The 14,522-nt window shown below is 47.3% G+C and overlaps 1 protein-coding gene across 1 annotated transcript in view; it reads left to right on the top strand.

Moving 5' to 3' along the window:
• Positions 1-235: 235 nt before the first annotated feature.
• Positions 236-14,522, top strand: part of ABCC1 (ATP binding cassette subfamily C member 1) — a 153,627-nt gene continuing 139,340 nt past the window's right edge. Inside the window, exon 1 of the mRNA XM_053557315.1 lies at positions 236-401. Within this exon, the coding sequence (XP_053413290.1) occupies positions 354-401 (48 nt within the window). The 5' untranslated portion in view covers positions 236-353. The remainder of the gene's footprint in view (positions 402-14,522) is intronic.

Raw genomic sequence — 14,522 nt, 5'->3', positions numbered from 1 at the left:
GAGGGACCCTCCCCGGGCCTGTCCCTTAGGGGCTGCGACCAGGCGGCGGGCTGGCGGGGTCTCCGGGGGCGGGTGGGGGTCGCAGAGGGGCGGCGGTGGGGGGCAACGTGGGGGGCCACGGAGGGGCGCCAGGGTGCAGCCGCCCTGCTCTGCCCACGCCGTGCTGCGCGCGCTGAGCCTGGCCCGGGTGGGGCGGGGCCGCCGCATCCCCGTGACGTGCGGGCCAACCAGGCGGCGTTGCGGCTCTAGCTCCCTCCACGCTGCCCTCCCGCCGCCGCCGCCGCCGCCGCAGACAGCAACCGGGGCCGTCCGCCCGCCACCTGGTGCCGCCCGCAGGTGCCCGCGCCGGCCGCATGGCGCTCCGGGGCTTCTGCAGCGCCGATGGCTCTGACCCCTTCTGGGTACGTGCTGGGCGGCCGCCCTGGCCGCGTGAGGCGGGCGGGCGGGAGGGAGGGAGGCCGGCGGCGGGGACGGAGGCCGGCCCGCGGGGGGAAGCGCCGGGCCCGCAGCCTCCCGGGGCGTCCGGTTCCCGGATCAGCCGCCGGCTGGAGGGCCCGCGTCCCGGTCCCGCCTTTCGGGGGTGCAGCGGATGGGGGAAACTTGGGGTACTCAGTTCTAGGGGAGCAGGGCATGTACCCAGACAGCCCTGGGGTTTGTAGCGGAGGCTAAGGGACCGGAGCCTACGGGAGGAGGCCTGCGTGCTTTGGGGTTCCCTCCTTTAGCAAAACCTAACCTTCTAAGGAAAGGGACGCTAGTAGTGGGGGGAGGGAAGGGAGGTGGCTCCCTGCTTTTTTTCTCACATCTTCTTTGTTGGTTGGGGTCCCCCTTACACAAAAGTCGCTCAGAGTGTGGAAAGTGACTTCCCATTGATTGGCTTTCCTCCTAAACCCCCAGTTTTATACCCATGTTACTGTCCAGTGGTTAGGTATCTTTGTCTTTTTCTTTCTGCCTAAATACTCTGGGGGAAGTTTGGAGGAACAGAGGAAGAAGGAGAGGGTCGGGCCAGGGAAGAAGGTGGCAACTCTATCCTGCCTGACCTTTAGGTCAGGTTTGGGGTGCCCGAGTTTGTGGCACCACCACACACCCCCACCCTCGCGAGGCTCCACTCTGGGGATGTCCGGACGTTTTATCCCAGCAAGTTGTCTTCTGAAATGTTGAGTGGCCAATCCGGCTAGGTGTCCAGAGTCTACTTTCTGTGGTCTAATCCTCAAATATTTCAGATTTTACCCTCACTGTAATGCGATTTGCCCCTTTGTTCCAGGAGGGCACTCTTTATGCTGTTTTGGTGAACACAATAGGCACATTGGACACGATTATTTTCTTCCTTTTGTTTAGCAATCAGGAGAAATTACCATGGCGCTTAGGAGCTGGTGATTAGCATCCCAAAGTAACCTTCTCCTCCTGTTAAGTGGTTCTTTCTTGAAGGCTGCATTTGGAGTGGAGTTGGCCTTCCAGGGGCCCCCTTGGAAGCCTTTATTTTTGAGGGATATCATTTTGTTGAATGACTAACCCCTCTTTGATATGTCTCCCATTTTTAAGCCAGTGGGGTCAGAGATTTACCCCACGTCTAGAAATAGCCCATGAGTTTTGCATTCAGGATCTAGGAATGATCGGAGCCTCTTTTTGGTTGGGCTTTCTTTAGTAGAGAGAAAATCTGTATGTCCTCTAGTCCCCATACCAGATGTAGTAACAGGATTATTTTTGCAAGGATCCACATGGTGATCTGGTCTAGCATTGCAGTGAGTTCTGGAGTATTTTCTTATTTATTTTCTTCTAAATTAAGGAGAGGGGAAAATAGGTGACCATAAACAAGATTTTGTATCAGGATGTATTTTATTGGTGGCAAGTGGCAGTTGATGGCTAATGAGTATGTTTGGGGTGTCCTCTATTTAACTGAAACTAATCCAATAATTCAGATGTTTTTTTGTTTTTCTTCCAAGGACTTTTTGCTTTTTGTGACTTTTTTTTTTTTTTTTTCCTGAGACAGAGTTTCACCATGTTGCCCTGGGTGGAGTGCTGTGGCATCACAGCTCACAACAACCTCAAACTCTTGGGTTTAAGCATTTCTCTTGCCTCAGCCTCCCTAGTAGCTGGAACCACAAGCGCCTGCCACAATGCCCAGCTATTTTTGTTATTGTTGTTATTGCAGTTGTCATTGTTGTTTAGCTGGCCTGGGCCGGTTTGAACCCGCCAGCCTTGGTGTATGTGGCCTGCACCCTACCCACAGAGCTACAGGTGCTGCCCTTGTGAGTTAATTTTTAAAAAATACTTATTAATATGTTTCATGCTTAGTGTGGGAAAACGGAAAAGTTGAGAAAACCCAACCCAGATGCTTTGACCTTTGCTTGGGGATGATGGTAGTTGACTGTTAAACTCTAGGTGGTCTCTCTCTTTTGCTCCAATCTTTTAGGCCTTGTATACTACTTCTGCCCCTCCTCCCTCTAGATTACCAGACTTGCTGATTGTCCTAGTTTCTAGAGGTTCCCTGGAACCAGAATTTGAGAGCAGATAGCAGCTGGCGCATGATCAAGGGAATCCAGTTGTAATTTATAGAAACCAAGTAGCTTCTGGTCTTCCAGGCAGCATGCTCAAGACTGGGGACAGATTGTGTGATCTTGAGCAAGCCACCTTGTGTCCCTGTGCCTCAGTTTTCTCATCTGTAAAATGGGGCAGTGACCACAAATACCCAAACTCCTAAGGGGGTGATGGTGAAGAATAAATGAGACAATCTTTGTAAGCAGTTTAGCCTGTGCCCTGCACAGAGATAAACAATGATTGTTATTATTATCTTTAAAGATGATGTGCGTTTCAAGTTCCTGTCTTTCCTTTGGACACGCTTTTTCTTCAGCTGGGGGATGGCATTGGCATGGGAGTCTACACCTGGCTCCTTTTGTAACCATGGTCACATGCTTAGAAATCAAGGTTATTTGGCCTCGTGTGACACTATCACAGCTTTGTTCCTGGGCCAGTGTCTGCCTCTGAGCCCCAGGAAATGTCTAGAAAAACCAGAATGTGGAAATGGTCCGTGGGGAGGGTTCTGCTGACTTATCACCTGCACTCAGGCAAATGCTCTGGGATGGGAAAGAGGAACTTTGTTATCTACATGGAAAACAGGGGCTGAGTTCAGTGGTATTTGATGTTCTAGTTCCACTGAGGGTGTGAAACTAGTAAGAGGGTCTTGTTTTGTGGTTAATGTTTGAATAATGGTTGGAAAAATGGACCTGGACCTTTCTTTGCAAGTTAATTTTTTATTTGTTGATTTTTCATATTCTTACAACTTTATAAGTGGAGAGATTTACAAGTTATTTATTTATTTATTTATTTATTTTTTTGTAGAGACAGAGTCTCACTTTATGGCCCTCGGTAGAGTGCCGTGGCCTCACACAGCTCACAGCAACCTCCAACTTCCGGGCTCAAGCCATTCTCTTGCCTCAGCCTCCCGAGCAGCTGGGACTACAGGCGCCCGCCACAATGCCCGGCTATTTTTGGTTGCAGTTTGGCCGGGGCCAGGTTTGAACCCGCCACCCTCGGTATATGGGCCCAGCGCCCTACCGACTGAGCCACAGGCGCCGCCCCTTATTTTTGTTTTTAAGACAGGGTTTTGCTCTATTGCCCAATGGCTCATAGCACTCCTGGGCTCAAGCGCTCCTCCTGCCTCACCCTCCCAAGTAGCTGGGACTACAGAAATGCAACACCATGCCTGGCTGCTGAGTTTTCTATTTTTTTGGAGAAACAGGGTCATGCTATGATGTTCAGGGTGGTCTCAAACTCCTGGCATCTTCCCAGAGTGCTAGGATTGCCAGCATGAGTCGTTGCACCTGGCTTACAAGTTAAGTTAATTATAAAAAAAATGCTCGTTAACATGTTTCATTCTCAGTGTAGAAAAATTGGAAAATATGGAAAAGTTGTGAAAACAACTCAGTGAGTAGTGTAGTGTGGTGCTCAGAGCAAGTGGTCACATTTCCTGGGTTGACATCTGGCTGTGCACCTGAGGCTAGTCTCTGTTCTTTGTGTCTCAGTTTCCACGTGTGGGATATTGTAGGCTTCAGTGAAATAGCACTGAATCACGGGATAAGCCAGCCAATCCTTGGCGAGTACTTAGAATGTTGCTGCTTGTATGGAGGTAACAGTAAATATAAGCAGTCATCACCACCGTAATTCTTCAGTTAATTTTCTCTGGTTACCTGCTGCCACTGAAAGTGAGCAGAGGCGGTGCCTGTGGCTCAAAGGAGTAGGGCACCGGCCCCATATGCCGGAGGTAGCAGGTTCATACCCAGCCCCGGCCAAAAAAAACTGCAAAAAAAAAAAAGAAAGTAAAAAAACAAACAAACAAAAAAAAGAAAGTGAGCAGAAAGATGTGTTCATGGAGTTAAGGTGGTTCAGTGGATCTTTGCTCCCGAGATGTTCTGTGCCATTCTCCAACTCAGTAAACCCCTGAATATTTGATTTAGCTGCCAAGAGGAATATCTTAGAAGCTATTAGAAATTCCTCTTGGGGTTAGGTCTGGCCTTGAAGTCAGTCTAATTCCTGCCTTAATTCCTCCCCTTGGCGCCACGACAGTCTGTGAAGAACCAGTTTCTTTTCCCCCTTCCTCCAAGTGCTGTTTTGGTTTCCAGACTTGTCCCTTCCTCCACTTTCTCTCTTCTTTCCCTTTTTGTCCACCTCTCCTTCTGATCCCCCTGCCCCACAGTCTTGTGGATTATTAGAGCTGAGGGGGAACTCATGGAGTCCCTCCACTCACTGCACCATGTGGGTGTGGATCTGAGCTCCAGAATGACAGGGCCCAAGGAAAAAGATGGCTTTGGGAGGAGGCCTGGGTGACCTTTGATGGGCCTGAGCAGGAGCTAAGGCAGAATTTCTGTACTGCCCTTCAGCCTTGTAGCATTTGGCCAAGAGTCACGGGGTTCGGGTTCTCCTACCCCTGAGGACCAGCTCTATTTGTGAGTGTCTTCAGGGGTCTTCAGACTTTTTAAACAGGGGGCCAGTTCACTGTCCCTCAGACTGTTGGAGGGCTGTACTATAGTTTAAAAAAAAAAAAAAACCTACGAACAAGTTCCTGTGCACACTGCACATAACTTATTTTGAATTAAAAAAACAAAATGGGTGGGCGGCACCTGTGGCTCAGCGGGTGGGGTGCTGGCCCCATATGCCGAGGGTGGCAGGTTCAAACCCAGCCCCGGCCAAACTGCAGCAAAAAAATAGCTGGGTGTTGTGGCGGGCGCCTGTAGTCCCAGCTACTTGGGAGGCTGAGTCAAGAGAATTGCCTAAGCCCAAGGATTTGGAGGTTGCTGTGAGCTGTGTGGCGCCATGGCACTCTACCGAGGGCGATAAGGTGAGACTCTGTCTCTACAAAAAAACAAACAAAAAACAAAACGGGAACAAATACAATCACACCGCTGCATGTGGCCCGTGGGCTATATTAGAGGACCCCTGAAAGGTGCCTTGCCTTTGGGAATAGTGGTGGATGAAAATATCTCTTTCCATTTGTGGAATCAACTTTCAGGAACTGATCTTTCCACCTGCATGTCTCACATACGTCTCCAACTTATCGTGTCCCCAAAGGAACTTGGGTTCCCTCTCCCCCGCCTGCCCCATCTTAGCTAATGGCAGGGCAGCTCTGTTCTCATGGGCACACAAGCCAAAGACTGCATCAGCCTTTACTCCCCTTTCCCTCCCGTTCCATATCTGATCTGTCAGCACATCCTGCTGCCCATCCCTTCGAAATGTGTCCAAAGCTGCCTGCTTCTCACAGCCTCCTAGCAACCTCTCTGGCCCGAGCCATCGTTGGCCAATTTCTGGATTGAAGCAGTCGTTTTTTTGCAGCTCTCCTGCTTCTGCCCTGGATCCTATGGTCTAATCTCAGCCCAGCAGCCAAAGGGACTCTCAAAATACAGGTCAGAGGCCACATTTGGTGGCTCACACCTGTCATCCCAGCACTTTGGAAGGTTTAGGTGGGAGGATCACGTGAGCCCAGATGTTCGAGCCAGCCTCATCAACGTAGTTTAACGCCGCCTATACAAAAATAAATATTAGCCAGACGTGGTGGCATATGCCTGTGTCCCAGCTGCTTGGGAAGCTGAGGCAGGAGAATCACTTGAGCTCAGGAGTTTTAGGTTATATATAGTGAGCTATGATGTTGCTGCTGTACTTCACCCAGGGTGACAGAACAAGACCCTGCTGAAAAACAAAACACAACATAACACAGGTCAGAACCTGTCCTTCTTATTCTAAAACCATGCACTAGCTCCCCGTTTCCCTCATGGTAAAAGCCAAAGGGCTCCTAGTGGCCTCCAAGGCCCAGCAGATCTGTCCCCATCCCCTCTGTGACATAGTTTCTTGGTGCTGTCTGTCTCACTGTGCTCCTGCCACTCCTGCCTCAGGGCCTTTGCACTTGCTGTTTCCATTGCCTGGAATGCGCCCTCAATTTCCATCTTATCAGATGTCACCTCAGGCATCTTTTTCCTGACCACCTGCACTTCCCAGCATTTCCATTTCTCTGTTTCCCACCTTGACCCTCCCACACACACCTGTGCTTAGTGCCTTCTGATATATCAGATATTTACTGTGCCTGCTCTCTGTAGGCCAGAAGGTTGACTCCAGAGAGACAGGGATCTTTTGCCTGTGTGTGTGTTTTTTTTTTAATGGCTATAATCCCAGCACCTAAAATAGTGTCTGGTGCTCAGAAAATACAGTTGAGCCTTGAGCAACCTGGGGGTTAGGGATGCCAACCCCTCCCCCTATGTATAACTTTTTTTCTTTTTTTTGAGACAGAGTCTTACTATGTTGCTCATGGTACAGTGCCGTGGCATCACAGCTCACCTCAACCTCAGACTCTTCGGCTTAAGTGATTTTTTTTGCCTCAGCCTCCCAAGTAGCTGGGACTACAAGTGCCCGCCACAACGCCCAGCTATTTTTGTTGTTGTTGTTGTTGTTGTTGCAGTTGTCATTGTTGTTTGGCAGGTCTGGGCTGAGCTACAGGTGCCAAGCCCTTTGTATAACTTTTGATTCCCCTAGAACTTTACTAATAGCGTACTGTTGACCAGAAGCTTTACTGATAATATAAACAGTTGATTAAAATATACATATTTTAGGGCGGCGCCTGTGGCTCAGTGAGCAGGGCGCCAGCCCCATATACTGAGAGTGGCGGGTTCAAACCCGGCCCCGGCCAAACTGCAACAAAAAAATAGCCGGGCATTGTGGCAGGCGCCTGTAGTCCCAGCTACTCGGGAGGCTGAGGCAGGAGAATCGCTTAGGCCCAGGAGTTGGAGGTTGCTGTGAGCTGTGTGACGCCACGGCACTCTACCGAGGGCCATAAAGTGAGACTCTGTCTCTACCAAAAAAAAAAAAAAATATATATATATACATATTTTGTATGTTATATGTATCATATACAATATCTTTTTTTTTTTGTAGAGACAGAGTCTCACCTTATCACCCTCGGTAGAGTGCCGTGGCATCACACAGCTCACAGCAACCTCCAAATCCTTGGGCTTAAGCGATTCTCTTGCCTCAGCCTCCCGAGTAGCTGGGACTACAGGCGCCCGCCACAACGCCCGGCTATTTTTTTGTTGCAGTTTGGCCGGGGCCGGGTTTGAACCCGCCACCCTCGGCATATGGGGCCGGCGCCTTACCCGCTGAGCCACAGGCGCCGCCCCATATACAATATTCTTAATAATAAAGTAAGCTAGAGAAAAAGTGTTAAGAAAATCATAAGAGAAAATTATTTACTATTCAGTGGAAGTGGATCATTATGGAGGTCTTCATCCTCATCGTCACACTGAGTGGGCTGAGAAGTCAGAGGAGGGGCTGGTCTTACTATCTCAGGGGTGGCAGAGGTGGAAGAAATCTGCAATTAAGTTCAAGCTGTGGCGTGGCGCCTGTGGCTCAAGCGGCTAAGGTGCCAGCCACATACACCTGAGCTGACGGGTTTGAATCCAGCCTGGGCCTGCCAAACAGCAATGATGGCTGAAACCAAAAAAAAAAAAAAAAAAAAAATAGCCGGGTGTTGTGGCAGGCGCCTATAGTCCCAGCTACTTGGGAGGCTGAGGCAGGAGAATCACTTGAGCCCAGGAGTTGGAGGTTGCTGTGAGCTGTGATGCCTTGGCACTTTACCCAGGGTGACAGCTTGAGGCTCTGTCTCAAAAAAAAAAAAAAAAAGTCCAAGCTGTGTTGTTCAAGGGTCAGCTGTGTTTGTTGAAAGAATGAATGACGTGAAATGCTAGAATGGCTTGGGGGCAGAGTTGAAGCCTCTCTGGAGAGGAGGATGAAGTGGTCACTCACTTGTCTGGGATGGATACTCACATGATACTGCTTTGCAAGGCTCCCAGTGGGATCTCATTCATTTCTCATTTCCCAATACCTAATGCTTTATGCATAGGGGACTCTAAATGTTTTTATTTTATTTTATTTTTTCTAATCAGCATTTGAATTTGAGTTCCAAAGTAGGGGTCAGAGCTAGCCACCGGAGTGCTGGGTTGGCTTTTTTTTAATTATATGAATTACCATAATTTCCAGTATTTATTGGTTGGAAGATTTCACAGAAAAATCTGGATTTCTGGCTTCTCCTGAATTGAATCAGAAGATGCAATAGCATTGGGCCTGCATCTGTACATGGTGGACAGCTGGGGCTGTCTTCTCCAGAACACTTTGCCACAGTCCCCACCCCTCCTTACCATAGCTTTTTATTTTTATTTATTTATTTTTTTTGGCCAGGGCCAGGTTTGAACCCACCACCTCCGGCATATGGGGCTGGTGCCCCACTCCTTGAGCCACAGGTGCCACCCTTTTTTTTTTTTTTTGAGATAGAATCTTACTATGTCGCCCTCGATAGAGTGCTGTAGCGTCACAGCTCACAGCAACCTCCAACTCTTGGGCTTAAGCGATTCTCTTGCTTTACCAAGTAGCTGGGACTACAGGCGTTTACCAAAACACCTGGCTATTTTTTGGTTGTAGTTGTTGTTGTTTGGCAGGCCAGGGCTGGATTCGAACCCGCCAGCTCCCGTGTGTGTGCCTGGTGCCCTAACTGCTGAGCTACAGGCGCCAAGCCCATAGCTTTAATTTTAAGGCCAAGTGTCCACTGCCTCTTTTCTGTGTGCTTTCTCGTACCTGGTTTCACTGATGGTACCCACCTGGCACCTGTTGGTATTTGAGGTGGCATCTCCTGCTTTGAAGCCCAACCTTTTGGTGACATGACTGGGGCTGATCTGACTTGATTTGATGACATGAAGACCCTGGCTTTGGCAGGATCGTCTTGGCAGGAGATGGATGGACCAACTCATTATTGATGCCTGTGGAATTTGAAGCAAGTGTCTAATTTGTTATACTGGCTCCAGATTTGCACGGTGAGACCTAGCTTTTATTATTAGGTCTTAGTGATCAGTAAAACTTCAGCTTATAAAAACTTGCTCAAATATTTTGCAAAAATAAATGGATTGGGATAGTAACAAGAGCCCAAACATCCTGAGGCAGGCTTCCCCCAGCTTAGGAAGAAAACGAGGATAGCATCTCTGCTGCTGGAGGTGTTCACCTGTGTTTACCTGTTGAGAGGTTGCTCAGGGCCTTTAAGGAAGCCATGTTTTGGGGGCATGGATGTGGAGCACAGGCTCTCAACCCGGGCCTTGGTGACATTTTGGCTGGATCATTTTGGTGTGTGTGTGTGTGGGGGGGCGTCTTGTGCATTATAGGATGGTTAGCCCCATTCCAGGCCTCTACCCACTAGATGACAGTAGTACTCCCCTTGTGACAAAAGTACTTCCAGACATTGCCAAGTGTCCCCCGGGGGTGAAATCACACAGCCTCCTGTGGAGGAATATAGAGGAGAAATTTGGGGCAAGACCTTGGTCCTCATCCTTGTGTTTTCCTAAGAGCTTGTAGGCTGTTACATTTCTAGCATAATTGGCTTAGTGGGGTTGCCTTGGAGAAGCTTAATGAGACTTTAAGGAGGTTAAACTCCAATTAGCTAGAAAAGGACCTGCAGCAGCCTCTGCCCACCAAGGGCTGCGTCTTTCTTACTACCTTTATCCTTTCTTCTGGTTGGAGGGTGTGACAGTTCGGTCTCACTGGTGACAACGCCTTTCTTTAGAGATCAGCTTTGAGGATCTCTTTCCTTTAAAACTGTCCAAGGAAAGTTGGACAATTACAAAGTGGAGATTATACTTAAATATGCCCTTAGTTTAATTGTGGGATTCATCTCCTGGAGAAGGTTGCCAAGTTCTGGGAATTGGGTGTTAATGACCAGGGAGGGTAGCTCTAGGCTGGCATCCTGTGATCCTTAGGTGGTGATTGAGATTTTACAGAGCTTCCCCTCTCTGTGAATTTTCTCTCTGAGAACCTTAGGTAATTACTTGCATGAAGAGCATTTATCAAGTGCCTAAGCTTTCCCAGTCTGGAAAACTTCAGGGGTGTCTTTTAAAACCTTCCATCTTGTTCTTTTCACACCATTTTCCATTCATCCATTCAATCATTTATTAGTAATGGAGCACCTACTATGTGCCACCCCTGTTCTGGACACTGGGGATTTAACAGTGAACAAGACAGAGCAGGCCAGGCTCTCAGGGAGCTTACACTGGGGACAACCAACATGACTTCAGATGGTGGTGAGTGCCACAAAGACCTAAGGAAGGAAGAGCCTGGGTGAGAACAAGTTACATAGAGGAATGGCTACAGGAGACCTTTTGGAGGAGGTGACATTGGACCTAAGACCTCAGCTGGCCATGCAAGGACTTGGGGAAAGGGAGCCCCAGAAAGAGGGAAGAGCATGTGCAAAGGCCCTGAGGAGCACGGTGTTGTCACAGTATCACAGAATTTAACTCAAAGGAACCACAGAGCCCATCTCATAAAGATCTTACCCGGAACATTCTGCAAATGCAGAAAGCACTAACAAAATGCCTTGTGGTAACATAATGGAGGGCCTGGAAATTCCAGGGATGGTGCTTATCCCACCTTGGTGAGGAAATGGAGCAGTACTTGGTCCGCCCCACAGGCATGGGCCTTCTGACCCATTTATGTCTGAATGAATCTCAGGTTTTAGAAATTCAATTTTGAGGCAGGGTGCGGTCACTCACATCTGTAATCCTAGGACTCTGAGAGGCTGAGGCAAGTGGATTGCCTGAGCTCACAGGTTCCAGACCAGCCTGAGCCAGAGTGAGACTCTCCGTCTCTAAAAATAGCTGGGTGTTGTGGCGGGCGCCTGTAGTCCCAGCTACTTGGAGGCTGAAGCATGAGAATCACTTGAGCCCAAGAGTTTGAGGTTGCTGTGAGCTGTGAGGCCATGGCGCTCTACCAAGGTGACAAAGTGAGACTCTGTCTCAAAAATAAAAAGAAATTCAGGGCGGTGCCTGTGGCTCAGTCGGTAAGGTGCCGGCCCCATATACCGAGGGTGGTGGGTTCAAACCCAGCCCCGGCCAAACTGCAACCAAAAAATAGCTGGGCGTTGTGGCGGGCGCCTGTAGTCCCAGCTACTCGGGAGGCTGAGGCAAGAGAATCGCTTAAGCCCAGGAGTTGGAGGTTGCTGTGAGCTGTGTGAGGCCACGGCACTCTACCGAGGGCCATAAAGTGAGACTCTGTCTCTACAAAAAAAATAAATAAATAAAAAAATAAATAAAAAATAAAAAGAAATTCAAGTTATATTGTTTTAGGAGTCCCATCTCCATCTTAGAACCTCAGCGGAAACCTTTCAGGGTGAGACCAACTTGGGATTTCCCACTGCCCAGTTGCCTTTGATTCTCTTCCAAGATTTGTCATTCATATGCTGAAACACCTTTTGTGGTTAAGATGACTTTATACAGGTTGCTAGAAAATTCTTCTTTTAAAACTAGATGTTATTGAATTGATCTGGCTGATTGAAACAAGGAAGACCTTGCAGTGTAATTTTTTTGATGGTACTATTTTAAAAAAAAGGTGAATCATCTAGGAGAATCTAAAGGGAAAAGTGAAAGCTTTAGTACTTCCCTTTTCTCCATTCCCAGAGGTAGCCATTGGTAACAATAGTTTCTAGAACAGATTTCAAAGCTTCTGCAAACACTATGTGAGGGTGTGTACGCATGTGTATACGTATGCATATACATTTTTTCCTCCCCAAATAGGTTCACATTCTTTTTTTTTTTTTTTTTTTTTTTTGAGAAAGAGTCTCACTTCGTCACTCTGGTATTAAGTGCCACAGCATCATCATAGCTCACAGCAACCTTAAACTCTTGGGCTCAAGCGATCCTCATGCCTCAGCTTCTTGAGTGTCTGGGACTATAGGTGCCCACCACCATGCCCATCTAGTTTTTCTCTTTTTAGTAGAGACAGGATCTCACTTTTGCTTAGGCTGGTTTCAAACTCCTGAGCTCAAGTGATCCACCAGCCTTGGCCTCCCCAGAGTGCTAGGATTACAGGCGTGAGGCACCGCTCCAGGCCAGGTTCATATTCTAAATGCTGTTCTGTATCTTTCTTTCTTCACTTAAAACTCGATATTGATTTTCTTTCTTTATTAAGTCCCTGTCAATCAGAAGAAAAAGGAAATAACATTTCCTTACAGGCACATATTTTGTCCATTATGTGGCTACGCCATGTATTCACTCCCGTCCCCACTTGGTGGATTTTGGGATGCTTCCCAGTTTTTTGATGTGATAAACAGTACAACAGTACCACCGGACACGTTCCTGGGCACTGTTCTCTGCACATGTATGAAAACATATGTAAAGCAAACAGCAGAATAAAATTGTCCGCAGGAAATTGCTAGGTTGATGGTATATGCATTTTGAAATTCACTAGTTAATTGCCAGGTTGTCGCACAATTATTCCCCCACTAATAGAACTACCACTATTTATTAAGCACCTGTTGTGTTCCTCGAACATTGAGCAAGCTGGGAATTGACCAGGCTCCTGCTGCTTTGCTGTGGGTGAGAAGGTTTTGCCCAGTTAAATCTTACATTCCAGAGGGCTGGGATCAGGAGACTAAAGTATGAGGGTGCTTTGGTTTTGTTCCAGTTTTTGAAAAATGTGTTTGAATTTTAAATAGTTTTTGACATCTATATTATTTTTAAAAAGCAAAAGCTTTACTCTTAATCCCACCAGACAAATGCCACTCTGATTTTTACAGATAAGCTTTCTAGTTTAAGCACGGTGTTTTGATTACAAAAGTGACATTTCAGTAAAGAGATATTTAAATAAAGGCTGGACATGCTTCTTTCACGGGCTAATAATTAACTGAGGTATTCTTCCATTCTTTCTTTGTAATCATGTAAACATTTATAAACTGTTCAAGTCAAAATAGATTATTATTAGCATTACTGAGCTTTTTTTCCTACTTAACATGCCATACATATTAACACAGGCAGTCCCCAAGTTATAAACATTCGACTGATGCAAGACTTACACTTATACTAATAAGTAAATGTTCCAACTTATATACAAATTTCACTCACGAACAAAATTTATAAAACCCATCTCGTTTGCAACCTGGAGACTGCCTATACACAGAATCGTACTAATTCTTTTTACTAGGTATCAAATATTGCAACTTATAGATTTGCTATGATCAATTCAGCTATTTCTCTATTAATGACCATTACTTGCATTGAGTTCCCATTTTTTTGTTCCAGTAGACACTGTCCTAATGAGTACACTGTACAATGGTCAAAATTATGTAAATTTTTATTTCTGATAGACAACGGGCTGCTGATTTTCCAGAAAGGCGGTAGCGAATTCATTTCCAATGACAGTGAATGAAAATGCCCATTCTCTGCATTCTTCCCAGCACTAAGCATAACCACATTTTTTTTTTTTTTTTGTAGAGACAGAGTCTCACTTTATGGCCCTTGGTAAAGTGCTGTGGCATCACAGCTCACAGCAACCTCCAACTCCTGGGCTTAAGCGATTCTCTTGCCTCAGCCTCCCAAGTAGCTGGGACTACAGGCGTCTGCCACAACGCCCGGCTATTTTTTTAGTTGCAGTTCAGCTGGGGCCGGGTTTGAACCTGCCACCCTCGGTATATGGGGCCCGGCGTCCCACCAACTGAGCCACAGGCGCCGCCCAACCACATTTTGTTAATCTGATTAAAAACATGTTTCATCTACATTTCCACTTGGGTTAGAAGCTGGGCATCCTGCGACATTTTCCACAGGGATTCATGTGTTCCTTTCTGTGTGTCTTTTTGGGTTATATGTAGACTGGTTTGTCTTGTTCCTGTGAATTTGCAGAGGCTCTTGCTATTTTGGGGATCTTATCGATTTATCATAGATATTATAAATATTTTGCCTATTGGGCACATTAACATTCTAGTCTTGTCCATATTTGTATGTAGTTTTGCAAGGTTGCCCTTGTAGATTGACCATTTTGTATGCTGTGTTTTTATTTACCTCTGGCTTTAAGAATTTTCCCATGGCCAGGCCCTGTGGCTCACGCCTGTGATCCCAGCTCTGTGGGAGGTGAGGAAGGAGAATTGCTTGAGCTCAGGAGTTCAGGACTTGCCTGAGCAAGAGAGAGATCCCAACTCCTAAAAAAATGAAAAACCCAGCCAGGTGCTGCGGATGCCACAG

This window comes from Nycticebus coucang, chromosome 12, assembly GCF_027406575.1.
Source record: "Nycticebus coucang isolate mNycCou1 chromosome 12, mNycCou1.pri, whole genome shotgun sequence".
Lineage (NCBI taxonomy): Eukaryota > Metazoa > Chordata > Mammalia > Primates > Lorisidae > Nycticebus > Nycticebus coucang.
The sequence above is the reverse complement of the archived record's forward strand: the minus strand, read 5'-3'. Positions and strand labels throughout refer to the sequence as shown.